The sequence below is a fragment of the Idiotropiscis lumnitzeri genome, chromosome 13, assembly GCF_059441095.1.
Source record: "Idiotropiscis lumnitzeri isolate Australia: NSW breed Sydney's pygmy pipehorse chromosome 13, RoL_Ilum_1.0, whole genome shotgun sequence".
NCBI lineage: Eukaryota > Metazoa > Chordata > Actinopteri > Syngnathiformes > Syngnathidae > Idiotropiscis > Idiotropiscis lumnitzeri.
This window is the reverse complement of record NC_142403.1, coordinates 13813184-13839626: the sequence shown is the minus strand read 5'-3', so window position 1 is coordinate 13839626 and position 26443 is coordinate 13813184. Positions and strand designations below refer to the sequence as shown.

Here is a 26443-nt window from a genome sequence, read left to right as displayed (position 1 = left end):
GAGACATGTTGTCGTTATGTAAACGTGACCGTCTATTTTTTTACCCGATTCCTTTTTTTTTAAACCCAACAGTTTTACAGTAGGCTCCGATTAGTGTACAACGTACACTGTACATATATGATTAACCACGATATTGTCTGTTTGGAGGATGGTGAGACGGAGGAGATGAGATGTGGAATAAATGCACACACACTACAAGACAAAAAAAAGCCATAATTGTAAAACAAATGTCCTCTTGCGTGTTAATTGATTCAAACCAGAGTGCAAGAGTTAAGTGAAAAATGGTTATGTTATCTCACCCAATTAATTTTTTTATTTTGATCTAATTAAGGTCATAGGGAAAATAAAATAGTACATGGGATTTAGTGTTTGTACTAGTAGACAAAGCTGGGCACTTGACCCTTAATGCCGGTCAGTCCCCCGCCCTCCGTCCCCCGCCCTCCTGCCGCTATCTCGGCACCCAATCGGCCTCTACCGTCCGGCCTCATTCATAAAAATTGAAATGAATGAAAATGAAAATTGAAATTTGTCGTATTTAATGTCCCCGAAGCAGATATGCTTGTCCACAGTCTTGTGCGTGTAGAATAATTGCGTGTGACAAATGTCAGGCAACTCAGCCTGAGTAATTAACAATGAATTGGAATGACGTGATTCCCAAGGAATACTTCTTCTGCAAGCTGCGGCCTCTGAGGAAATGATGCATAATGGCATATTCATTAATATTCTCTTGGAGGGTCACTCTGAAAAGAAAAAAAATACAAGAAGAGAAAACCGAAATATTACAATTCAAAAGTGGTATTTTCTTCCCTCTCAAACAACTTCTGATATCACAGGCATAAAGTTGTAATGTAACACGAATAAGTGGTGAGAGAAGAGTTGCAATCTGACAATCACACATTGAAGCAATATGAGAATAACGTTTCAATACTTTGAGAAAAAAGTCCTAAAAGATTTATTGCCCTATTATGTGACGTATGAGTATGTAATTATATTTTAAGAAGTACTCGGCAGTGGAGTAGTGAGATGATTTAATGGAACTAAACGTGAGAACTGAAGAAACCGTTGAACTGTCTGTTGAATTGAATTCATTCAGGCTTTGAGAATATAATTTCATGCATGTTTATTTTCTGGTCAGTATTATTTTTACGTGTTAAAATTATGAATTAAGTAATGGACGTTTTCTAGCAAGCTCAACTGTGGAAAAGCGCCGTTAAAGGAGTATTGCAGCTTTTTGTGAGTTTGTTGTTGGGGAAATTGTACAGATAAGTGTATTTCTTTCAGCCTTTTGATTTTTATTTAGTCGACACCTGAAGTCGGCCTTAAATAAGGAAGAATGAATTCTCCTTCTGAGATGACAACAGCAGCTCAACGTGTGTCTCTCCGATTCTTGCTATAGTTGTAATATGATAATTGTTTTTCTAGAAAGATGTTTAAAAAAAACTTAAATGAATGAGAATCAAGTACTATACCAAAAAGTACACATTTGACAAAAAATAAAGTCATTCTATGTTCCCAAAAAAATAATTAATTTGATTTAACTACAATTATTCCTATTTTTTTCTTTTTATTTTTTTTCTAAAAGAAAATAATCTGCAAAAACAACAATAAAGTCATTATGTGACCTGTTGCGTCTGTCTGACCTGATTCACAAAATCGTCATGCAGGCTGTTGAATTTTGTTGTTCCGCACGATATGTATTCTTCCCTATTTTACTTTCGCTATTGACTTCATTGAACGTTCACAAATGTCAATGCTCTTATTAACTTATATCTCAGTAATTAGTCACGAGGGTCCACAAGGGGCCACCTAATTAGAAGCTTTTTTTTTTCTCAAACTGTCTTCTCTGAGTGGTTTGTTGAAAATGTTTATTTTCTATCTGATCGAGTCCAGCAAAAAATGATCTTTTGTTTCTTTGAACTTGCTTTGACCTTCAAGTTGTAACGTGTCGGAAGTACCAATCTCAATATATTGCGCTGGTTCTTGAGAGCGAAAAAGTGAAAAGCAAACCCACAAATAGACATTTGTGTATTTTGCCTCCCCTCGACAAGATAATAAAGGCTTCTTTCTGCATTCTCGCACCTCAAACTCACATTTCCTGTGGCAAAACATCCAATGAAGTCATACGCCCCGCACTCAAGCATCCTGCTCTTTTGGTTGCTCGGCACACCTTGTCAGCGCTGAAAAGCCGTTTTGGGTGTCATGCAACTCGCTTTACTGACAGTCAACCTGCAGCATCCATCACATTCCACTGACCCAGTTTTTTGAAAGGTCACAATTGAGTGTGTAACTTCCGCACTCGCATTTTCCTCTTTGTAGCTTCTCCCAAGCGGGATTCTGCTCCAAGTTTGGGTCTGCTTTTGTGCTTCGTTTTATACTTTACATTCCAAGGTGGGCGTTTCTCTAGCCGAACCAAACAGTAATTGTCAGCCGGTCAGGCCATTTGTCAGGTATTATTATTATTATTATTACTTAGGGCTGTGACGATAATTCAATATCGATATGTATCGCGATAGTTGGGTGATTGATATCAATAGAAAATGGTATCCATAAATTATCGATCCCCCCCCAAAAAAATATTCTTCTCGGTTCTTGGTTTGGCAGAAATGGGCACTTGACCCAGTTTGCCGGTCACTCCCTCACCCACTGGTACCGTACCGGGCTCGACCCACCGATCTTATTCCTAAAAATTGACCATTTCGTCAGTCTGATGGAATTCCCATTGCTGCTTACATGCCGCCTTCTTAAAAAAAATAAATAAATAAAACAGATGACATTTAGTGAAGATGTGGGCCTGGAAACAATGTTCCTAACATCGGGAGCAAGTGGCCGGCTCTTTTAAAATCACCAAAAACAAAGTAGGAAATCAGTCCAGGTTTCAAAACGTCAACATTTAACAGAATCAATTAAGACAATTAGTGAATTATCCTAAAATCCACTTTGGGAAACTGAATTCCAAGTTCTTGTTCAAACACCCCCTCAACCATTACAAACAATGTCAAATCAATTAAAATATTATAATATAAAACCAACCATTTTCTCACATACAGCGTTTAAAACAAAAATGTTGCATTCTGTATTTGCATTCATCTGTTTTCGATCATGTTTGTCCTCATTAGGGACCCAAAATGAGCTGGCGCTTTTCCCAGCTGACTTTGTTCAAGAGGCAGTCTTGTTATGCAGCATTTCACTTTTATTTTGCAATTCCTTGTCATGTTGTGGAATCTTATTCATTGGGATTCATTATGCAGCCATCGGCCAATAAAATATACATATACAATCTGAATATAAATAATACTTTACGGATCACAAGACAAGTTTTATGCCATTTAATAATTTCCCAAACAAGTTGCTGATTATTTAGCGGTATAGAAGACAGACTGAATTTCCCAAGTGAATCACAAACATAAAAAAAAAAAAATGCACAACACATAATGCATAGTCGCCTTTGCTGAGAATATGAAGCCATTTTATCCAACATTGTTATCATGTCACGTAATGTAAAGTTCCCTTGTACGTCCTTAATGGTGTGCACAGACCATTTGAAGCGGCTGTTATCAGAAAATAGACGCGGAGACAAAACAGATTTTATCGCCGTGCGCCTCTTTGAGCGTAAATAGCAGCCCGGCAGCTCTTTGAACAGCATGTGTCAGTGTGCTACAAATTTCCTCGTCTGACTTCATGCTTTCCTTGTTGAAAATGAAACATGATGGAACAAAGTGATTGACTTTTATATGAATGTAGGGCAGACGGTGTTTTTCTTTTCTTGTGACGCTCATTCTTGAACAAAGACATTTTTTCCCCCCCCCACATCTTTTCCGGTTCATTGAGTTTAATTTTGCATTTTTATTTTGAACTGGCCCTCTGACGCTCTTCAATGCTTGTTCTCGTCACAGGTTTTGAGTGCAAAAATGCCAGTGCCATTCAATCCTGGCACTAAAAGTCGGTTGCAGTGAGGCGGTAGCATCATACATGCTCCAATATCGATGCGTGGAACTGCCAATTTGGAGGAAACATTCTAGACGGGCAAATCCACTCAAACGTATTTAAATACATTCAAACATTTTTGTAAATACATTCGAGCGCATTTGCCGGTCAAAAGTGCATGTGATTGGAATGAAAATGATAGGTATTTAAATACGTTTGAACATACGTGTAGGCTGAATGCTAAAAACGTTGCATTTTTTTCCACAAATGACGCAGGGTATTGACAAGCTAAAAAAAAAATTGTAGACATGCTTTTTTGCATATAGGCGTATTATGATGTAGGCCAAATGCCCCCCCAAAACAAAAAAACCCCAAAACAAAACAAAACAAAGAAAAAAATAAAATAAAAATAAATATATATATATATATATATATATATATATATATATATATATATATATATACGGAAAAAAAATATATATATATATAAAACCTAAAAATATATTTACTTTTTTGTCAATACCCTGAGGCATTATGGGAATTTTCTTTTTTTTTTTTCAGAATTGTTGTTCAACAATGTTTGTCCTGTCGCCCAGCAAGTAAGACACTGCAGGAGACAGGCCAGTGAGACAGGATTGTTGAGGGGTGGGCGTGTCTGAATATTGCAATAACCCCCCCATCAAGATTGCTGTCTGCTCCTTTGTGGGAAGAATATCATCATCAGCACTGGCCAAAGATATTGCTGAAGTAGAACAGCTCCTCCTGGAAAGCACATCAGTATGCCAGAATGTTGGCTCCGTCACCCAGCGCAGTGCCAAGAGTCTGAAAGCGAAAGCACCATTCAGGCCGGTGCACCGGGATCTGCTTGTTCGCGCCAGGGGGACGCGGAATCCAGTCCTACGTACGACTTTGAGAGTTCTCATACTGTTTTGTTCTCAGTGATGAACAATTTCAACTGGAAGATTGAGCGCATTTAAATTCGCTTTAAGCATTCAGTTTAATCTTCTGAGCAGCATGTGTTTATGTTTGCAGCTCTCTTCTGCGTTCAGTTTCGCTCTGGGACAATTTGATGCTTGTATTTTATAATGAGAGTTGCTATTGACAACTGCCGAGATGGACAGTCTACCTCCAACTGTTTCTCCCACTGGTAGACATTTGTTTCTGTTTGCAGCTCACCTGGGAGCGTCTTCGGCGACACACAATGTGGCAATCAATAACTGTGCAAGGAAAGTGAAGAGACCTGATTTCAAAGGCCTGATTGGATTTCCAGATACACAGAAACAAGATGAGAGAACAACAGTCATATGTTCTACCTTGATCATGACTAATTCGCCAACAAACAGGAAAATTATTCAAAAACTAAACAAAAAAAACCCACCCTTCATGTCTGTCGTGATGAAAGCTTGTCGGCTGTGCTCACGCCCACAACGGCGTCATTGTCCATTTGTAACTTGTCGGTGTGAATACGAAAAAAAGAAAGAACACTTCAAGCATGCACACAATTAGACTGCACTCGGCGCTAAACGTGCGCTGGGGTTGAAAATAGAGCCTTTCTGGCTTCCAGCTGGTCTGACAAAGCCTCGGGATCACTCAGAAGAGCTTAAAGTAGTTGGGGAGAGGACCGTCTGATCTGCTGCCCCCAAAACCTATTCAGGTTTGCAGTGTACCAATTGTTGTACAAGTTTTCTTTACAAGGACAAATTCAGAAATATGAGGATCAATATGAATTAATAATAAAATGTTTTAAATATGTAAATACGTTTTTCAAACCACTGCAATGTTGTGATCTCTTTCCCGGTAATTTGTGTTGAAATTAAATATTTAGTAGCTTCACTTTTTGCCCATGTTAGATAAATCTTTGTAGCCTAGACATTTGCTCGTCAGCTCGACAGGCCTTTAAACGCGGCAGCAACTCAGCACATTTTCCTCATCTGTGCGGCTTTGTGAGCCACAGTGTTCCGAGTTTTTTTTTGCATTGTTAGCGAGATTGCTGTTCGACGCGTATAAAATGTGTTTTTTCCAACTGGCTACCTCACACGTGTTGGCAATTTAGTGCCATTTCCAGGACAGCTCTATACAAAGAATGATTTTCTACTTGATGTGCTGCTTTACTAACTTGGACGGATGGAACCAGTGTGAATGGAACTTTGGACCATCTTGCAGTGTCTCTGGCTACATTAACATGACAGTGACTTTAAAAATATCAACGTTTGATTCCACAGCGTCCTTTGAATGTCTATTTACTCACTATTGTTTACACATTAAAGACTTGACTGTTGAGCAAACTATGCTGCTAACCAAAACAGCAGCATGGCTTTCATTTAACTATTCACTACCAGCCGAGTAAAAAAAAAAAAAAGGCTCTTTGGCGTCTTTAACAGTCAATGGCAGTAAATGAGTTAAAGGGGAGGTCTACGCCCAAATTTTCTTTAATAATAATAAAATAATAAAATAATAAAATAAAAAAATAAAAAAATAATAAAATAATAAAATAATAAAATAATAAAATAATAAAATAATAAAATAATAAAATAATAAAATAATAAAATAATAAAATAATAACTAAAATAAATTAATAACTAAAATAAAATAATAACTAAAATTAAAAAGAAATTAAAATAATATTATTTTTCATTACAATAAAATGTTCTATGCGCCTTTACTAGTCTAAACATGGCATTCTGATTAATATTGCGTTTGCGGAATAGGAGTAAGGACCCGTTTTTGGCCATCTCAGGGGCGGCCATTTTGTCAGTTCTGTCGACTGAAAATGACGTCATAGTTGTTTCTAGTAAAATACCAAAAGAAAGAAAACTCCACTCATGCACTTTGGAAAATTGTGCTTTGCGCTGGTTGGAATTGCGCTGGGCATGAAAATAAGACCCCCGGGTGTGTGGTGCCGCAAGATGTTTGTGGTTGAGGTGGGGGGCCATTTGCCTGAGGCAGATGATTTCATGTATGAAAATCTATTCATGTATGAATATGTGACCTTGCTTCATGAGAAATACACCGACACTTCTTCCACAGTGTCTGCCCTGTGACTGGCTGGCAACCAGTTCAGGGTGTCGTGCGCCTTTCGCCCGTAGTCAGCTGGGATAGGCTCCAGCACCCTCCCCCGACCCTGTACAGGATAAGCGGTGTGGATAATGACATGACTTCTTCCACAGCCAATCAGGTTGTATTCAACGTCTCCCCTTGCATGCAAGTTTTTTTGTTTTTGTCCAATTGTATTCTCAAAAGTGCATCTTGCCTCCTTAATATTTTTTCCCTCGACAACAAGAGTTCTACAAATTCTATTCCTGAACTTCTAATTTCTTTAACTGGGCCATGCAGGTTTTACATCTGAGCCGTTACTAATACCAAATATTCCGACTTCAGCCGGAGATTTAAAATCCAGCCAATACCATGAATATCTCGCCTAAACTGAGTCACCCGCATTGCTCGCCAGGATGAGAGGTTGGATCATGCAAAGAGATGAATAAATCCCATTTTGTGCGATGCGGGGAATATGGGTGGGCTCGTACTTGGAGGTGAGCTAACGGGGGCGTCACTTGATAAACAAACAGCGGGAGGTCAAGGATAAGGATGTCTTTAGCATAGATATTCGAATCCGTACAAGACATCTGTGGACGAATGAAGATTGGTGGGGCGGAGTTAAGGCTGACCATACATTCACTGTCGAAGTTTCACTTGGCGAGACACCTGCGAGCCACCAGGGCTAGGCAACTCTAACCACGACGGACAATTTTAGTAATATTCTCCATATTTTATATTTGATACCGGCGATATTACATGGAGCGGGCTCGCAATGCAGAATACAAGACGTTCCGGCTAACATGTCACAAAAGTACAATTGTTTACATTTACTTGGAAGACAGCTAATGAGAATAACCTCGCTAAATAGAAATGAAGTGCACATGTAGCGCTTTACAAATCGCGTTCCCATTCAGCCATTCACGCACACGTTCATACTCTCGTGAGCGGCTGTTACCGTGCGAGGAGCTGCCAGGTACGCTCGGAGCAAATTATGGTTCAATGTCTTGCCCAAGGACTTTTTGGAGCCGCAATTCAAACCGGCAAGGCTTCGGACCACCGGACGACTTGCTTTACTAACGGAGCCATATCTCGCATGATATTCGTACGTGCGAGTTGTCATCAAGGCGCCTGGGATGTCGGTTCACGAACAGCCCTCCGTGTTTTGGACACAGGACAAATTGAATTTGCAGCACTTTCAAATCCAGTGGTGGTTCAAGAGCAATTTTATTGAGGTAGCCTCGGGGTGGGTCAAAGGTTATATCAGTGGAGCAAATTCAACCTGCTTCGAGCAAAAAATAGATTATCTTACCGCAAAACAAAACCAGCGGTTGCCTGTTTTAAATGCAATTCACAGACTGTACACACTGTTTTTTTTTTTTTCTTTTGTTCAAAATCGTCCTCAAAATCTGTTTTACTTGTTTTTTTCCAGGATTTCATTCCTGGTTTTTCTTGTGTTCCTTTGCGTGTTTTAGTTGATTGTGCACACTTTGTGCTTGTCATCCCCGGTCCCTTGTGACTTCCAGTCAGCTCCCCTCTGCCACTTGTGTCTTGTCCAGGTGTTCGTCATTGTCTCGTCAGTGTGTTTGGATTCAGTACCCTGCTTTGATTCTGTCTTTGTCGGTTCATTGTCAATGTCAAATGTCCGCCATTCGTGCTGCGGCTCGTCAATTTCTTTCTATACATCCAAGTCCCTTCTTTGCCTTTTTATTTTGTTCTTTTGGAAATTAAACATTTAGTTTTGAACTACTTTCTGCATTTGGGTCCTCCACCATGTCAAAGTCCTGACTCAAATGAAGATGAGGGGCGGGGGACACCATGCCCTATTTCTGCACCAAAAAAAAAAAAAAAATGAATAGCAATGAGGGAAACATTGAGACCGAGCCAAATGATGGTGTTGTGAGAGCTGAAGAGAAGCCAGTTGAAAGAGCCACAGAGTCATAGGCAGAGGACTTGGGAGACGGTGGTTTCCAGAGAAAGGACAGAGCTGCAAAGAGACACGAGAAGAAGAGCGGCAGAGTGAGGAGGTTGAGAGCGAGAAACAATCTGAGTGTGAGACACAGACGGAGAATATACAGGTATGTGTGAGGAGAGAAACAAGTTGCTTGCTCAGTGTGTGCGTTACTTTAAATTTTCATGACATTAGAATGAGCATTGTTTATTTAACAAGGGGCAATACAAACACATTTTCCTAGGAAAATGTCAGTCTCGAGAATAAAATGAAAAAATGTACTCAACAAAATATGAACACAGTTAATAAACAGGCGGCATTAACAAATAATTACTGTTGGTCCAAAAGGATGGTGCTCGCCTCTTGACTACATTTTAGAGTTCTTTTTATGATTATTTTCATTTTTGTTTTTTTTTTCCAAATCTTTAAAAGGTCTCACCCCGCTTTACCTCTCTGAGCTCCTCCACCCTTACGCACCTGCCCGGTGTTTCGGGTCTGCGGACCTGGCGATATTAGGGGTACCAAGGACCATTTTCCAAGGCCGGTCCCTCTCTTTGGAATGAATAAATGTTCGGCAAGCCCCCCTCGCTTCCCATCTTTAAAACTCATTTTTATTCTTTGCCGTTTGTCTTCGAATGAGATTTGGTTTTTGGTGTTATTGTCCTCCGAGCTGGGCACTTGACCCTTTTTTGCCAGTCAGCCCCCCTCCAACATGCATTTCTTTTCCAGCATGCCAGTTTATTAATAAATTTTAACATTAGACTGTTGCCAAGCTCACTTGTGTTGTTGTAAGGTTAATTAATGTTAGCTCGACGCATGCTATCAACTCAAGCTGAAATTAACAAGTGTTCTGGCAGAGGGCGATTATAATTGACTCGTTTACTGCCGTTGACGGCTAAAGACGTCAAGGATCAATTTTTTTTTTTTTTTTACTCGGCTGGTAGTGAATGAGTTAATAGTTGGCTGACATTGACAAGTTTTACCTTATGCTGCAGAATATTCGAGTGGGCGTAGAAAAGCCAACATCCAATCAGAAATTTTGGACTCGGATCAGAACGAATCTCATAAAATTGCTTCGTGGGTCACTTGAATTCGAAGCTCAATATGTGTGATGTAGGTACGTGACGTGTGGCTTCCTTCGAGGAATTTCCCCCGCGAGTGGATGCGTATGTTTGTCAATAGTTTGCTAGCTAGCTAATGAGCTTGTTCAGCAGTATTGTTAGCGAAGCCCATCTCGGCAGGTTATCGTTGCTTTGCTGCCAGCCTCACTCATGCACGGCAACAAACAAAGGGAATCTGTCTCCCTCGCTTGCTAACGAACTTAACTTGTAGGATGCAGATGGTCCATGATAACCGGGATTTATGTACTGCACCAATAGGTGGACGAACCAGCTCAGATTCTACTTTTGCCAACAAATCAGAGTGGGATACCGTTTGAAGTAAAATAAAAAAGAAACGATTATCCTCTGATAATCGTTTCTTTTTTATTTTTATTAATTGAATTTTTTTAACACAACTTGAAGACATTTATTTTTATTTATTTATTTTTATTTTTATTTATTTATATTTATTTATTTTTATTTATTTATTTATTTAGAAAAAAAACAAGATAACATTTTTAACACTTGGTGCTCCTAAGGCACAGGATTTTACAAAGTTGAGGACTTGTGATGGTTGATGAATGAATGACCAAACGAGATAATCTTCGTCAAGGGGCTGCAATGAGTTTCTCGGTCTTGCCGGAAAGCTCAAGTGAGTAGCTTGCTGCTTAACCGTGTCCTGATAAGTAATCTGTTTGCAGATTGTTGGTTCAACAGTCATCTCTTCAACCCATGGCTATTATTCAGCTCGCTAATAAGCAAATCCTTGAATAAACAATTCTCCTGTTCTTCGCTGTAATTTTTTTTGCCTGACATTTGGACCATTTTAGATTGTTAGCATTCACGCAGCTTTCATCTCATGTCTTATGCCTGATAAGAAGGGGGAGGAAAAAAAAAAACTACGAGGTGACTTCATATTCACATTCAAGGCAATGTTCTGTTGTTACAAGCGGAAGAAGACGAGGACGCGCAAGATATCTGCTCTCAAGAGTTATCGTAACCAGAGGGTTTCATTTTCATCCAACTATGGAGCGTGCCGGCGCATCCTTGACAGAATAATTCGGTAAATAACACATCCACGAATAGCAAATGACATCTAATGCAACGACACATTGACGTTTCAATTTTCGGATGTCCAACCCTCTGGGAAATGATGTCTAGGTTGACATGCTACAATATGACTTGACATTGCCGATGGATGTCAAGAAATTGACTCTCTATCCATTTGCTGTGGAAAAAAAAATGTTCTGCAAAGTGATTACAATGAAAGGCTGTTATCCACCAGACGGCACCGTTTGATAAATGCTGATAATCGGTTGGCGATCTACGAGTCGTGACAGCACTTGATTAAGTGTCCCTGCGAAGAGGTGAACTATGGAAGGACCGTGGCATCTTTAATTCAAAAGGACTTTAATTAACCTCGCTACAAATCTCAACAAGAATTTGAATGAGAAATGATTAAAAATCCGACTTTTTAAGGGTCGCAGTCCGCCGAGGGGCGAACCGGGATCGGCCATCGTGATTACCAGATGACACTTTGCGCTGCATTCAAGGGAATGAGATGCTCGCAATTGCGTGCTACAATGGCACAGTCGTTCATTTCTTCCTCACCCTTTTTTCTCCGAAAGCGGCAAGAAACATCTGTGGCCTGAATTGTGGCAAACTACCGAGTCTGGCTTGTTGTTCAATTCAAATCAATCACGTGCACATTTTTGAGGAAGGTTTATTTGTTCACGACAACACACAAGCTGTACGATGACGACGGCGATGTATTTTACATGACGTACAACATGATAAAAAAGAAATTTGTCTGAAACACAATTCATGAATTTGTATGAAGCAAATGCAGACAACCTTGGATTATGTGCGTAGCGTTTTGAGCTCCACCTGTGTGTTGCATGATTCCTTTAAAAGTACATTTAATACTTTTTCTCCCTTTAAAATCATTCACCAGGTTTGACTTTTTGCAATATCACATATAATGCAGAAATAAATAATGAAATAATAAGCAGTGAAACTCCCACGTAAGCATGAGCCCTTTATGCCCTCGAAATACAAGTTTCAAAAACGGTCGTTACGTATAAACTGACATGAGGTACCGCCTGCGATTGATAATGATTGGCACTTCTTTTGGAATATAAAATTTTTTATTCAATTTTTTTTTTTTTTTTTTGTCCACCTACTTCCAAATCACATCTGGACCCGTGATACTGGAGCACAAGTCCCGTCCTTGAGCCCCTATCCAGCCTATTTTACACAAACGCGCTCATCAGCAAGCTTTGCAAATGCCTGATCTGGAACTTGATCATTTGAATCACGCGTGTTGGAGGAGGGAGACATCTAAATTAGGCTGGATAAGGGCTCTCCATGACTGGACTTGGGCAACCCAGATTTCGAGTCTTAACCTAACATGCGTTCTAGGATGAAGACAGAATAAAAAACAAGGAGAACATGCAAACTCTACAAAGGACAGCCGAAGATGAGTTTTTAAGTCAGAAACTCTTGACTGTGAGGAAGACGGTGAAATGACAACCGTGCTGTTGTCAAAAAAATAAATAAATAAAATTCTCGGTGCCCAGAAATAAAAACAAGAAATGTGACATGTTAACATAGATTTTTTTAAACCGACCAAGACCAATCCTCACAGAATTAATATCATTTTTTTTCTGTGATAATTAATTAACTCATTCACTACAAGCTGAGTTAAAAAAAAAAAAAAAAAAAAAAGGATCGTTGACGTCTTTAGCCGTCAATGGCACTAAATGAGTTAAATGCGCATTTGTAATGAAGTCATTTTCCAGTGTTCTCTTAAGGTGTTAAGAGTCCGCCGGTTATAAACACTAACACTAAAATATATTTACTTTTTCTCGTGTTTAGGAGTATATGTGAAGCGAGTATTACTGCGGTCCTTGAGCCGATCGTACTGTGAGAAACAAAATGGCGACGCGTTGGCGAAGGCCATCTGGAGACAATGCCAGTTGAATGACGCATGGGAAAGAAAAAAAAAAGAACATTTCTTCCTTGGAGAAATCTAATACAATACGAAATGGATTAAATACTGAACACTCTGTAAACAAGTAAATGTCTTTCATCGTCAGCAGAAAGTAACCCCCGCACGACTACAAAAGCCAGCGTTATTTTTTGCATCGCGTCTTCGCGTATTTGCCAGAAAGCGAAGCAAATTGCTTTACTGTTTGTTCCCCACGATCTCTCAGATCTGCCGCTAGGACCTAATCCGACGTCGTCTGGCCCGTCTCTTCTTCTCACTTTCAACTTTGTGAATCCCTTTCATCGCTGCTTCCCGACTCATTTGCATCAGTCATTCCCCGCATTCCCTGCCTTGTTGTTACACTTTACAAGAATCACCCGGAAAATGTTGAAACGACTTAGAAAACCTGAGTTGCTCAGACGGAGCCCCGTGGGATCCGCCGTCAATTTGGATTTGATCGAATGGAGAGTCAAAAACTCATGTTAATTAAAATGTTGCGAAGATTTAAAAGAAAGCTGCCGGCAGGCCTCGTTGAACCACTTTACATTTTGAAAGAATTGTAATTGTAGCGCCAGGGGGGCCCAAAGTCGCCCTGAACTGGTTGGAGATGCTTTCAAGGCACATGTCAACAAACAACCGCCCCAATTCATATTCACACTAACGGACACTATAAGTAGAAACTCATCAATTAAACATCTTTCGGCATTATTTTTTTATAATATTGCAATAAACACGAAAACAATTTGGGTGCAACACCCTTGATCAGAACTTGTAAAAATATTCTGATGCTGCGAGTTGAGTAGGCTGCCGCTGAACCACCAAAAGGCAAGTGCTTGTTTTGTGTGGCATCAGTGCATCCCTAATTTAAACATTTAATTGTGAACGGCTTTTGGAACATAGAGTACTAAAACAAACTTGGGCGATTAGCCATGAGCTGCTTCACCAAGTCTAAATACAAATTTATTACGATCGCATCACGTCACAGCCTGCTCTTGCAAATTTCCGTTAGAATAAAGTGTGAAAAAAAAAAAACCTGGCTGCACATGGAACCGGAATTTGACCTTGATTTATCTGCCAACCCTCCACTCCAGCCCCCCCCAGGGCCAAAACAGATCACGGCACAGTGGCTTGATCTTTCACTCTCTAAAGCTGACGATAAAACAAAGCACTCCGGGCGCTGCCACGCAACGGACAACAGCGAAACCTACATGGCATCACAAACAAACGTGTATTTTCTAACACTTATTCAATTGTGAGCTTGTGTGGATTTTTATTTTTGTCATGATGGATTGCTCTCAGTTGCTGAAGGAATCGCACGCATGAATTAAACTTGGGTTAAGGCAGGCTTTGAAGAAGAAAAATGCAATTTTCACACTTAAAGTTCCATTTTAGCTGCTTTGGTTTACAAACCTGAATGGGCCCTATCAATGACTCCTGAGGAACGCCTTATTATGTTTTTATCAACACTGGTGCTCCCTTTTATGGGTTATTCATAAATTGAATATATTTCCAATCTGAACATGATATTGACAACGTGTTCATAACTTTTGCATGATCAGCAACACTATTGATGCTTGAACAATTTATCATTAAAAATGTTTGGCAGGAAATTCTACAATGGAAAAAATAAATAAAATAATATTCTCTTGTTTTTAGGAAAGTATAAAATCAATAGTTTATTTATTTATTTATTTATTTTAGAAAACAATGCTGGCTGTATCATCATGTTAAAAATCAAAATTGCTAGCCAAAGGCTAACGTTGCACTGAATGGAAGAGATATGACCAGACTGCAAGTCAGTAACGGTAACTGTCCTCTACCTCAGTAGTCCCCCAACCACCGGGCCACTTTGGCCAAGCAAATAGTCTCAGTGAGTCGTGTTACGCTAATGCAAGCTAGCAAAATTAGTTTAAAAAAAACAAAAAAAAACGGACCACCTCCGAAGCCCATCGTCCATTATGTTCATTTTTCTGGTGCATGTGTGGTCAGCACAAATTGGGTTGCACTGCAGACGGCTCAGCTCGTACTCTTGCAAATGGGGCTGGCTGATGATGATATTTACCTCACATGGGCCAACACACACCCTGTGGAAACGTGGATTTCCAAAGCATCCATTCAGTTTAAATAACATTAGCATCCCAAGTGGACTTATTTAGTAAAGAAGCTGCCATCCGAGTAAATGGGAGCAAAGAAGAGAGCCAATCCAGTACTGAGGAACATATTGTGTTCTGGCCTCTTTAGACTCCCAGATAATAACGTTCTCTGGCTTTGGGACTGAAAATTCAATTTACTGGAGCAGATATGAGTTTATAAGTGCAACAAAAAAAAAGCTTCATGCAGTTGACTGAAACTATTTAAACTTCCCCTCCCAAGTGTGTGCGTAAGATATCATGGGAATAGCGACTCAGAGTCGCAACCTCCTTGCAACGATTAATTGAGAACCACCTTGGGAAATATTAAGAAAAAGATCCCCATTAAGGAAGATAAACACTTTAATTTGGGAGGGAGTTGTCACTCCGAATGAGCTCATGAAGTTAGCGCCATTTTTCAAAACAAATGGGGATTCAAAAAGGAGGTGGATACCATCTGGGAGAGATTCACAATAATAATCTCCCCATGTTGGCGCATCATCATCCCCCAGAGCTCAACCAGCTTGACGTCTCACATGTGAAGGGCATATAGAATGCTTTTTGCACGTCCGCTTTGCTGCACGCGCAGTTCGATTGAAACGGCCCATCATGAACACGCTCACCTGCCGCTAGAGTAATTCCATCTAAAGCTGAAAAAGTCAACGCAGCATCCAACGGCCTTTCGGTGTACCGCTAATGGGCCACAATTAAATGTTCCAATTATGTGTGTGTTGTTAGACGTATGATTAAGTGTTCAGAGAAAAGAAAGGTTAGCTCCTCGGATGTCATGCGACCTCCTGCCATGGCTTTCCTGTCCTGGGGGAGCTTCTGCCCACTGCCTCCTTTGTTTGTTCTGAACACGCTCTCGTTTTTATTTCAAAGACTAGAACTCCAATTTGTGGCGTATTCTATTGTTCATTCAACCTTACTTCCTCGAACCACCGGAGCATCATTTCCCACTTTCCCAAGGAACAGGCCTGATGAGAACAGAAAACAAAAACCTAAGTTAGCGAGACAAGACATGAACATAGAACACAAGACACACCTGGAAATAAAATGAAAGCTGTTTCGCAATAAGTTCATATTTCTTTATAAAGAAGTTTATTATTCGCGATTGCTTCGTGCTGATAAGTGTAAGAGTAAGACCTCTTCTTTATATGGATCTTTTTCGAATTTGTTGACGTTAGCGCATCTTCTCAATAGTGGATCTTTGACGTAGAAGAAGAGAGGAGATATCGTGTATTTGCAAAAGAGTAGCTCGTGACGTGGTAAACGTGCTCCAAAACACTTGAGCCTTGGAAGACTTTCGTCTTTGTGAGTGTTTTTAATTTCCTAAACATATATTTTAGGTCAAGTGTGTACTTTATTTTGAACGCAGGTGTATGGAAATGTGTTATTTTATCAAGCTAACTGCTCACGTTCATAGCTCCACTATATTAATTTACTCTAGTTTTATTTCTTCTTTGTTGCAGTTACTATATTTACAAATATACCTTACAGTTGTTGTCTGTAAGGACAAGAGAACTTCATAAAAGCAAGAAAAGTACGCCTTTCTCTACTGAGTTTTCATTATTTTGCTGGCTGTCTAGCCGCACGTGCCGCGAGGACAGCGCAATTTGTGACCGGGCAGGGCCAGGCCAGGCATTCTTTACCCGGCAACCGTTCGAAAATCCAAAATATATTCTTGCCTTTTGAACCTATAATTGGCCAAAGGAGGCAAAAGTGACGATTTGATTGCAGATAAACTTGCAAGGCCATTTTGAAGACGGACCTTAAAGGCGTAGCTCTCTCATGAACCGAGATGGTCCAACTCCCAGTAGTGCGTTAATGTGTGTCTGTATATTATTTATCCAGCCATGATTCCTCCAGTGCATCACAATTTTAAAAAAAACAAACAAAAAAATATGTATTGAGGCTTTAGCTAAACATATACTATTCAATACTAACCAGCTGCTTCTATAAACGATCAATGTCACCAAGACAGTTTGGTGTAATGTGCAAACATTCTTTTTATGCATGTGGCTGGCAGCATAGAAACAGAAATAATGAGGTCAAGTTAAATACAGGTCAGTTTTAATGATATGTTTCCCCCCGCCCCCCTTTTAGTTTTGTTTTTGTTCCATTCCATTGCCCAAGCGGAGTAAATAATTCAAAGAAACACGTCAGTCCAAAGTCACAACTAATTCATGATAATTCTTTGTAGCTTTCAAGTTGATTTGCTTGAGGCAAGGTAGCCGGTTCTCTGCTCTGGCCCGTTATGCCAAACATGAATAATGACCCGGTCTTCAGAACGCGCTCTGGTGTGCCAACAGTTCCTAAACAAGTGAAAACAAACAAGAAAAATAATCCTAATTTGGGTTGTTGGTGCGGGACAGTGTGTGGAGCGATCTGTCTAAAATAGATTAACAGTGATTTCTATATATTGTGTGTGTGTCCCGGATACATTAAAGAAATGCAGATTCAATATGAACCCAGCAGAACTCTGAGGTCTGTAGACTCAGAAGCCCGCAGTATCAAGCAAACACGGTGACGTGACATTTATCTGCTATGCTGCCAAGAGAATAAGACGCCAACATAAGTAAAATAAGCCCAGAGGGTGTTATATATGATCTTATGACGCGAAAGTAGCATATCAAAACAAAATGGCGGAATTAATGAAGTTGGTGCCTACAAGCATGAAGGCATATATTTTGTTTTGATCAGGTCATGTTCAATAAAACGTCCATGATTAATGGAACTGAATTGGCTTCAATTCTTAATGTAAATATGAATATTTTTACGTCAAGCAGTTTGTACTAATTGCAGCATTGGTTCTCCTGAGAATGCCTTCTATCCCAAATTCAAATTGTACTCGTGTGAAATCCTTGATTGAATCGAAAATCAATCAGTGAATTGAAAATCGAGTCGTAATCGTGTATCGAATCAAATCGATTTTGGAAATTTGAATCGATATCCAGCCCTAATACGTATACACATTAATGTGCTATAAAGCTGTCGTGCCCAAAAAAAACAAACAGTGACAACTGGTATTTACGAAAATGATTTTAATAGCGGAATGGGAGAATGTGATGTGGACTCTTCTGAGCTTCTCTTTCCCAACTAGCACACGATTGACCTGTCCCTTCTGTCAAAAGAGTTGAATTATGCAGCAGTCACAAATGACCCGAACAGATGTTATGTTGTGCTCCTAGTTGAGAATTAAAAGTAGTGCACTGCATTTTGTCTTAGTTGGGTCATCTTTAATTCATAGACTGAGCACAAAAAAAAAATGTTCTCGTCTTAATTTACAACCCCCCCCCCTCTCATTAGTGTGACTTCTTACTGCTTGACGCCCATCTCAAATCCAAAGCTCACCTTTTTATTCTCCCATTTACCATCAACTGAATGGAACCAAGATGAGAAAACTGCATCCCTCACTTTTAACGTCAGATTATAGCCATCAAGTGCAAACGTGGGAGAACTTTCAATGTAATCAACTCGGGAGGGGAAAAGTACTGCTAGAACACATCCCTTGGGGATAAACGCAAGGGAAGAAAGTGGTCGTTTTGAAATTTCAGCTTGGCGGATAGTAGTTATCCCCACGAGATGGAAGTGAAGTTAGCTTGCAAGGATGAGCAGAACATGAAAACTCTGCACAGCCTGCGCCCATATTTGAAATGCCAACCTCAGAACTGTGAGGTATTCTGTGCTCATTTCTTCTCTTTATTGATTTAGTATTTTATGGATTTACTCCATTTTCATGTACTTTAACGCCATTTGTTCAAATCTGTTAGTTTTTGGAAATTTGAACACAAATGTTAAAAAATGTAATGGTTCAAGAATAAATTAAATGATAATTCTCATTGAAAAATCTGTGAATGCTATAAAAAATATTTGTAGATAAACGAATGCGAAATCAATAGGTTGATTTTTGTTTGTTACATCTCCAGTGATTTTTTTTTTTTTTTTATGGAAAACTTTTTTTTTCATGACTTTCTATTACTATTACTCTTAAGTTTAGTGTGTTTCAAATGGAACCAAAAATTATATACTATGCTAAGTCGCACTAATTATGTGAAACTACCTGTAAATACTTAAACACTTATTTCACTTTACTTGGACACCAATAATTTTTTTAATGTAGACAGGACTAAATCCTGTGAATAAATTTCAGGAAATGTACTGTTAAAAAAAAAACTAAATTCAAAACTTGAATTGATTTTTAATTTTGTTTTTATTTAACTACAAAAATGTTTTTGTTTTGCTTTTCTAGTATACAGAATATATTCTACACATACAAAATGCGGTATGTATCCGTTTAATATGGCGTTGGGAATCAATACTTATAATTTTTTTTTTTTTTTTACATCGATGCGTATTTTAAGCAGTTTAAATCGAGTTTCGATAAGTCTTCACATCCCTAGGGAAGGTCTGTCCTTGTGGAGCTAAATTATTACATTTTCACATCTTATGCTGAGTCATCAAAATGTTCTGTTAGTTTGAAAAACTTAATAACCCCCCCCCTCACTCCCAAAAAAAGTTTGCGCCATCCATCTGTGTAATATAAGTGGTATTGGATTTGGTAGCAATCAGACACAACTCTTTGGAGGCTACTGCTGGACAACAAAAAAAAAAAATCAAACTAAAATGTTCGACTTTGTGGGTCTTTTTGAGCCCATTTTGTGGTTCTACTTATGACAGACATACCGACTTAATTTCCGGTTTGCCAAGTTTAACTGGCTTCAGGGACTGAATTTTCCCCAAATTGCATAGAACATGAAATCTGACAATTTGTGGCTTGTGAGTAATAACCAGCAAGGAAATAAGTTCACACCGCATTCTCAGGCCATGATAATTTGAAAAAAAAAAAAAAAAAAAAGGATATTGCTTTTCAGTGCACCCAAAGATGCGGTCAAAACACATCTCCACGCAGTTCAGCAGTTTTTAATTTTCTCAGTTCAGTGACTTTTCACCCTTTATTGACATCATAATGCCAGTCCAAATATGTTTAATCAAATTTGCCATTTTCAAAAGCACTAAACCACTCATTATTATGATGAAATAAAATTTCGGCTGACTTTGGACGAGAGGCGGGGTTAAGCATGTTGGGAAGTCCCATTGGTCATGCACAAAAATTGGCACTGTGCATTCACAGTATTTTTACTTTTTTTTTTTTGCAGTGATGCAACAAAAGGAGGTATATGTGATTAGAAATATAAGGCCCACACTGGCTTTTACTGCACACAATGACAAAGAACTGGACATTTTTTTTTTATTATCAAGAGCACACTGTCGTTTTGGCATTTTTTTTTTCTTTGTTTGCCTAGATTGACTGAACAAGGCAGTCGAGGCGGATGTGTCCTCAAGGACAGCTAAACTAAACAACTGAGTCCACCATGATAACACCTCACAATGTTGACCCAAGATCTCACAAGATTTTATTTTCGCCTTTCATTCAAAAGATCACACAAATGCTTTATTTATTTTTTTTTTCGCTTTAACTACCACCACATCTTTAATGCCCACAACAGTAACAACAACAGCTAAAAAAAAAACAAATCGCACAGAAGTGATACCAGCAGTCTGTAAGAAGCATTAAGCACTGGATGTTTGCGTAATGAAACTTCCTCTTATTAATGTGCAGGCAAGGCTGAATTTATTTGTTTAAATTTATTCAAGCCAAAGTGATTTTCAATTATGTGAGTGGGTATACTTAAGCTGGAAAAAACACAAACAAGCAACAAAACATTTGTTGGATATATCACTGATTGAACCAACACTCCCCCCACAAAAAAAAATATATATATTCTTATTCATCCAGATTTATGGATGCAGAATGTTATGTAATTGAGATGCAATTAATTATATTGCTCATATTATACAGAGCAGTCAGACACTTTTTTTTTTCCCTCTTTTTATATGTCACAGTAATTCGGTTATTATCACATTCTTTTTCGGTATGCCATCAGCGGAAAAACTTTGCGCTAAAAACAGAAAACACAATGCACACATTTGAGGCCCCGTTTACGTACCCAATGCAAGATGAGCAGAGAGAGGAGTAAAATCTATGCATGGATGGAGTTCTTTCTTTAGTTATTTTAAAAGGGGCGTTTGCGCCATTGTGGGAGTGCACACAGCTAACTGCATTCCCGCCCAAACTAAGTAGTTCCCCTCATTCTAACAGAGCTGAAGTCTCACAAGATTGATGCTTGATGATGATGAATTAAAACTTTATTTTTCAATTATCGTTGCAGCTCCAAATTCCACCACTCTTTCCAGCATTACACTTTGGAAGTTTCACTTGGACCTTTGTTTATTGAGGTAAGACAATTGAAAAAAAACTAACATTTGCGTTTGCAACAGAGGGGGGAAAAAAAAAAAGCTAAATAAAAATAAATCCGCAGAGCACAAATTGTAAACTATACTTCATTTACTTCTGTGGTAAGTAAAGAATTAACTTTTGGGTTCACGACTAGCCTTTAACGAGATTTTTCAGGACATAAAATACAGTAAAATAAGACGACGGCTACATTAGCAATTTAGCAGATGCTCTCAGGCGGGAACGCGTCCACGGCTATCGTCATCATGACGAAGGGGTTCAATGTCAAACGTATATTTATAATCTCATCAATAATATTTTGCACCACAGAGTACTGAGTTTTGCGATCAACTCAATCATAGGTCTCAAAATTATATATTTTAATCAATTTGGCTTTGCTAAGGGACAATGATTTTTATCGACGTATAATCTGACATTTACGAACAAAGAAAGGAAAACATTTTGGAGTTTAAAAAAAAAATGCATTTTTATTACACAATTACACATAAATACAAAATGATACTTGACGGCAAGTCATTTTTCATAACTTGAAAAAAAAAAAACTGCCCCCCCCCCTCACAAAACCTCTTTAGTGTTTTTGAATTATTACAGTAATACATTTTTATTGGTTTTAATATGATACCATGTTTGTAAATGTCACTGAACATTGTGAAGAAAATCGCAAATAAAATCGCAATATCTATCTGGGAAAAAAAAGCATACAGCCCGAGCACCTTGGTTTTATTTTCTGGCAATGTTGAAAAACTTTTCACTTTTCACAAACTCTTTGTTCCGATCATAAACTAAAACTCAGCGTATGGGCGAATGACACCCATTGACTTTACAATTTTGATTGTACATGTACTTCACTCTTTCTTGGTTCAAATCTAGTAAGTTTCACAGTGCACCATCTTTTGATTATCTTTGATTAATGTTCCATTTCACAACATGAAGCAATAAAGCGCAAACCGTCCAATTGCAGCAACGCCGACAACCTTCCGTTGCTCGCTTGAGTTTCCCCCCAACACAACGTATCAGCCTTGTTCACATCCCCCGTCTTCAGCCAGATTTATCTCGAAAAAGCATAAATCCCCCCCAACCCACTCACTTTGTCAGATACTAAGTGAGGATTACACGTTGTAACCCTCCAGCTGCTTCCAGATGAGTGGTCAAACGCTCCAAATATCATTCATGATTGACATTGATACATATTCATGATTGCATTCCAGAAGGGGCTGTCACTCACAGGACAAATAGACAAGGCGAGAAAAAGTATGAGCGATTACATAACGGCTCAAAGTCTTGGGAGGAAAAGTGGAAAGTGGGCCACCTCCCGCTGCGTAGGGGCGTGATGATTATTCTCGCAAAAGTGGAATATAAAGAAAGGTGTCTTGACGGGATTTGGGTGAGGACGTTCTTTGCAAATAAACGATGACAGCCGCTTCCTTTGCGTAAAACCGTCTCTGAGCCATCTATCCGTCCGTCCGTCCGTCTGGCCGCCCGCTCACATATCCATTTGGACCAGCACCATGCCGGGCGGCGCCTCCGCCACTTTGGCTTTGCGCCGCAGCAGATGAGTCAGACCCCTGAAGGACGGCGTGGTGTGGAGGACGATCTCCTTGAGACCCGCCCGGAACTCGCGGCGGATCAGGCAATAGAGCACCGGATTGAGGCAGCTGTTGGTGTGCGCCAGGCACACGGTCAGCGGGAAGGCGTAGGCTTGCGCGTTGTAGAACGCCTTGCTGAAGGGCACCAAGTCAAACTTGATGAGCACCCCCCACAGCGTCAGCGCCTGATTGGGAAGCCAGCACAGAAAGAAGGACAAAACCACAATCACGATGGATTTGGTGACTTTGGAGCGGCGGTTTTGACGTCCTCGTTCCACCTCCGGGCCTGCGCCGGAAATGCGACGATTGAGGACGAGGCGCAGAAGAAGTAGGTAGCAGACGCTGATGATGATGAGAGGGATGAGGAAGCCCAGCAGGACCTTTTGCAGATGGTACAATCCCAAAAGAAGCTGCGGGTCCCAGTTTGCCGTGTCCGGAAAGCGCACCAGGCAAAGTTCTTCGTCCGACACCTGGGCGGTGGTGGAGTAGATGGCGTGCGGCAACGTGACCAGCAGAGACACGGCCCAGATGCCCAGGCTGGTCCACTTGGCCCGGGTGGCCGCCGCCCTCCTGCTGTGCATCTTCAGCGCCGACGAGATGGAATAATACCGCGCCACGCTCATGGCCGTGAGGAAGAAAACGCTGGCGTACATGTTCATGGTGGTCACGGAGCTGACGATTTTGCACACGACTCGGCCGAACGGCCAACGGAAGTCCAGCGCCGTGTCCACCGCCCAGAAGGGCAGCGTCAGCACGAACTGCAGATCGGTGATGGCCAGCCCCATCACGAAACAGTTGATGGACGATTGCTTCTGCCTGTAACGGGAATGCAGCAGATAGAGCGCCAGCACGTTCCCCACCAGCCCCAGCGCGCAGACGACCGAGTAGACGCACGCGATCATCACGCGCACCACAAGGCTGGCGCCGTCTCCTTGGAACTCGGCGCTCGATTCCCTGGTGAGCAGCTGCAGCCAGCAGTGCAGGGACAGATTCCCGGTGGAACAGGCGCTACAGTTCCCACCGTTGTCCTCCGGCGTCATTTGTTGCTCACATGGCTCCGGAGCCAGAGTTTGAACTCCGGTCTCGTTCATATCCGATCCAAATGATCACATACCTCCTGCCCGGGCAAAGTTGAACGAAACGGAAGGCAAAGCCGTCGGGAAGGTGCCACAGCACTGCATGTTCTTGTTTTTGTTTTGTTTTTTTCTGCGTCAGGTTGCTATAAAAGCCGGCTCCCGCTGCGATGGTATTCGTCTCCTCCTCCTCTCGACGACTCGCCGCTCTGTGCGCCTCCGCTTATCGTTTTGCCAGCGAGCGCGCAGCAGCAGCTCACCGGCGCTGATGCTGCTCGTCTCCTCACCATCTGGGCGACGGAGAGAAGTCATGCTCTGATTCCCAGTCTTACGTCAAAGTGCCCGGGCAAGTCCATTAAGGGGGGGGGGGGGGTGCTCGGTGGGCGGGGTGGGGGGGGCACGGCGTTCATTTCTGTAATGTGTGGGTGTGCCTTTTAAAAGTGAACTCGCTTCAAAATGTAATACAGTTTACTGACATTTGAAAGTACTTACAGTAGGTGCTGGAAAGTATTATTTTCTGAATTGAAATGATTGCACTACTTCTCTACGGCACTTTTGAGCTACTTTAACACAGATACAAGTCGGCATATATGTTGATACCCTTTTGTTAAAGAAAACTAACGATGAAATAACTTGAAACGACGGCTGAACAAATTTGATAAATCACATGCTTTTTTTTTTTTTTTGCTTTTTTCACCCCCTCAATATTGTGATTGTGATTTAATGTAAAAAAATTTTTAAGGTCGACAAATGCTATTAGAACCATCTCTGAAATGAAATATATTTTGCATTTGATCTCATTCCAGTAGTTCCAAGATCTCACACAAGTAAAAAACAGTTTCTGTTTGAAGCTTTGTAGAGAAATGTCAAAGTGGGTACATTTGGTAATTGTATTTTTTTAACACATAAAAGCACTTTCAAACAAATTTAAACTTATGAAACTCACTTTTAAATACATGAGTAGCCTGACAGGGACACTGCAATGAATATTATACTACAATGAATACTTTTCAATTCGCCGGGTTTAAATGGAGACTTTTTTAGTCATTGTCATTGAAATCATTTCTGAATGAAGATCTCTGGTCACCTGTTTACATGTGACGTCATATTTTCCCAGTTAGTCAGATCAGCTGTGTGAGACGCGAAGCTCGACGAAAACATCACGTGATTTATCCAGCTGGTGTTCATTAATCCACCTAGTACAGTATCCGTGTTTGTTTTAACACTTATTAACGCAGAATCTTGATTTTTAAAAAACGAGTTAGCAGTACTTTAAAACAAGTTCTCCCGTCGCAGATGAGCTCAGGTAAGACGCTGCCAAGTATTTGATCACGTCACTGCGCATTTACGTGTAAACTGCGCATGCGTAGACCGGTCCGAACAATTTACGTGACGCTTGTTTGATTGGCAAAGGAATATACCACCCCTACGAATCCTTATAAAATTCCATTCGGATTCAGCCTTTTTATTACGATTGTGATGTTTCAATGGAGCATTTTCATTTCATTTGGCCATTTGGATCATTTCTAACCAAAAATCATGGTTGCATGTGATGCGTTGCTGTTACCACAATAAGAATCATATTTAATTGTATTATTCACAGACATTGTCACCCAAAACACAGCAACTGAGTATTCTTGAAAAATACAGGTTTTTATTGTTGGATGTCATAATCCAATATATCCAATAACAGCTTCAAAGCCTTGTTGTTGTTTTGCTGCCAGCTGTGGGAAAATCATATTTTTCATGCCGTCTTCCACGGGATGTACACCTGTCAACTAAGCTTAGTGTGATCCAAGATGATGGAACTTGAACTGAAGTTGGCATTCTCAATTAAAAATAAAAAAAGAAACGTACTTACTGGATAGAAGGGCTTCATCTGAAGTTTGCTGCGGTTTAATGCATCGAGACTTATTTCTTGTCATCTTAGCGACCTGTAAAACCTCAGCATTTGTCGACGTTAAGGCTGTGGCAGGTTTCGCGTAATGAGTCACAGAAGCCGCAAAAGCAGTTGACATTTCAGTGGGAGTATAAATGTTGCTTTTCAAAGAAATGTAAAGCAATTAGGCTATACTGAAGGACGCCACCTATTTTATTTTAGTTTTCCATTTGCTTGCATTAATAGCAAAGTTTGTTTTTACAATACAGTACCTTATGCTGATTAGGCTTGAGACCTTGAGAAAAACATTTCAGCTAGCATAAGAAGTGAACCGAACTTTTTAAACTTTTTTTTTTGTAAGATCACAATGGCGATTAAAAATGAACATGACTCTTTTGTTACCCAAATACACTGTGTTCAGTTTTAGCTTTTAGAAGTGTTTGACTTGGGGATTTTTTTT

At 40.1% G+C, this 26443-nt stretch overlaps 1 protein-coding gene and 1 long non-coding RNA gene across 2 annotated transcripts; one reads left to right on the top strand and one right to left on the bottom strand.

Annotated features, from left to right (window-relative positions):
* The first annotated feature begins 8592 nt into the window (after positions 1-8592).
* Positions 8593-24452, top strand: LOC148324511 (uncharacterized). The gene is made up of 3 exons (XR_015846378.1): positions 8593-9035; positions 21360-21426; positions 24247-24452. It is a non-coding gene; the product is annotated as an uncharacterized LOC148324511 (long non-coding RNA).
* On the bottom strand, positions 20686-24436 carry rxfp3.2b (relaxin family peptide receptor 3.2b). The gene has a single exon (XM_088313908.1). The coding sequence runs from the start codon at positions 24120-24122 to the stop codon at positions 22929-22931; it is 1194 nt and encodes a 397-aa protein (XP_088170034.1). The 5' UTR covers positions 24123-24436; the 3' UTR covers positions 20686-22928.
* Positions 24453-26443: the final 1991 nt, after the last annotated feature.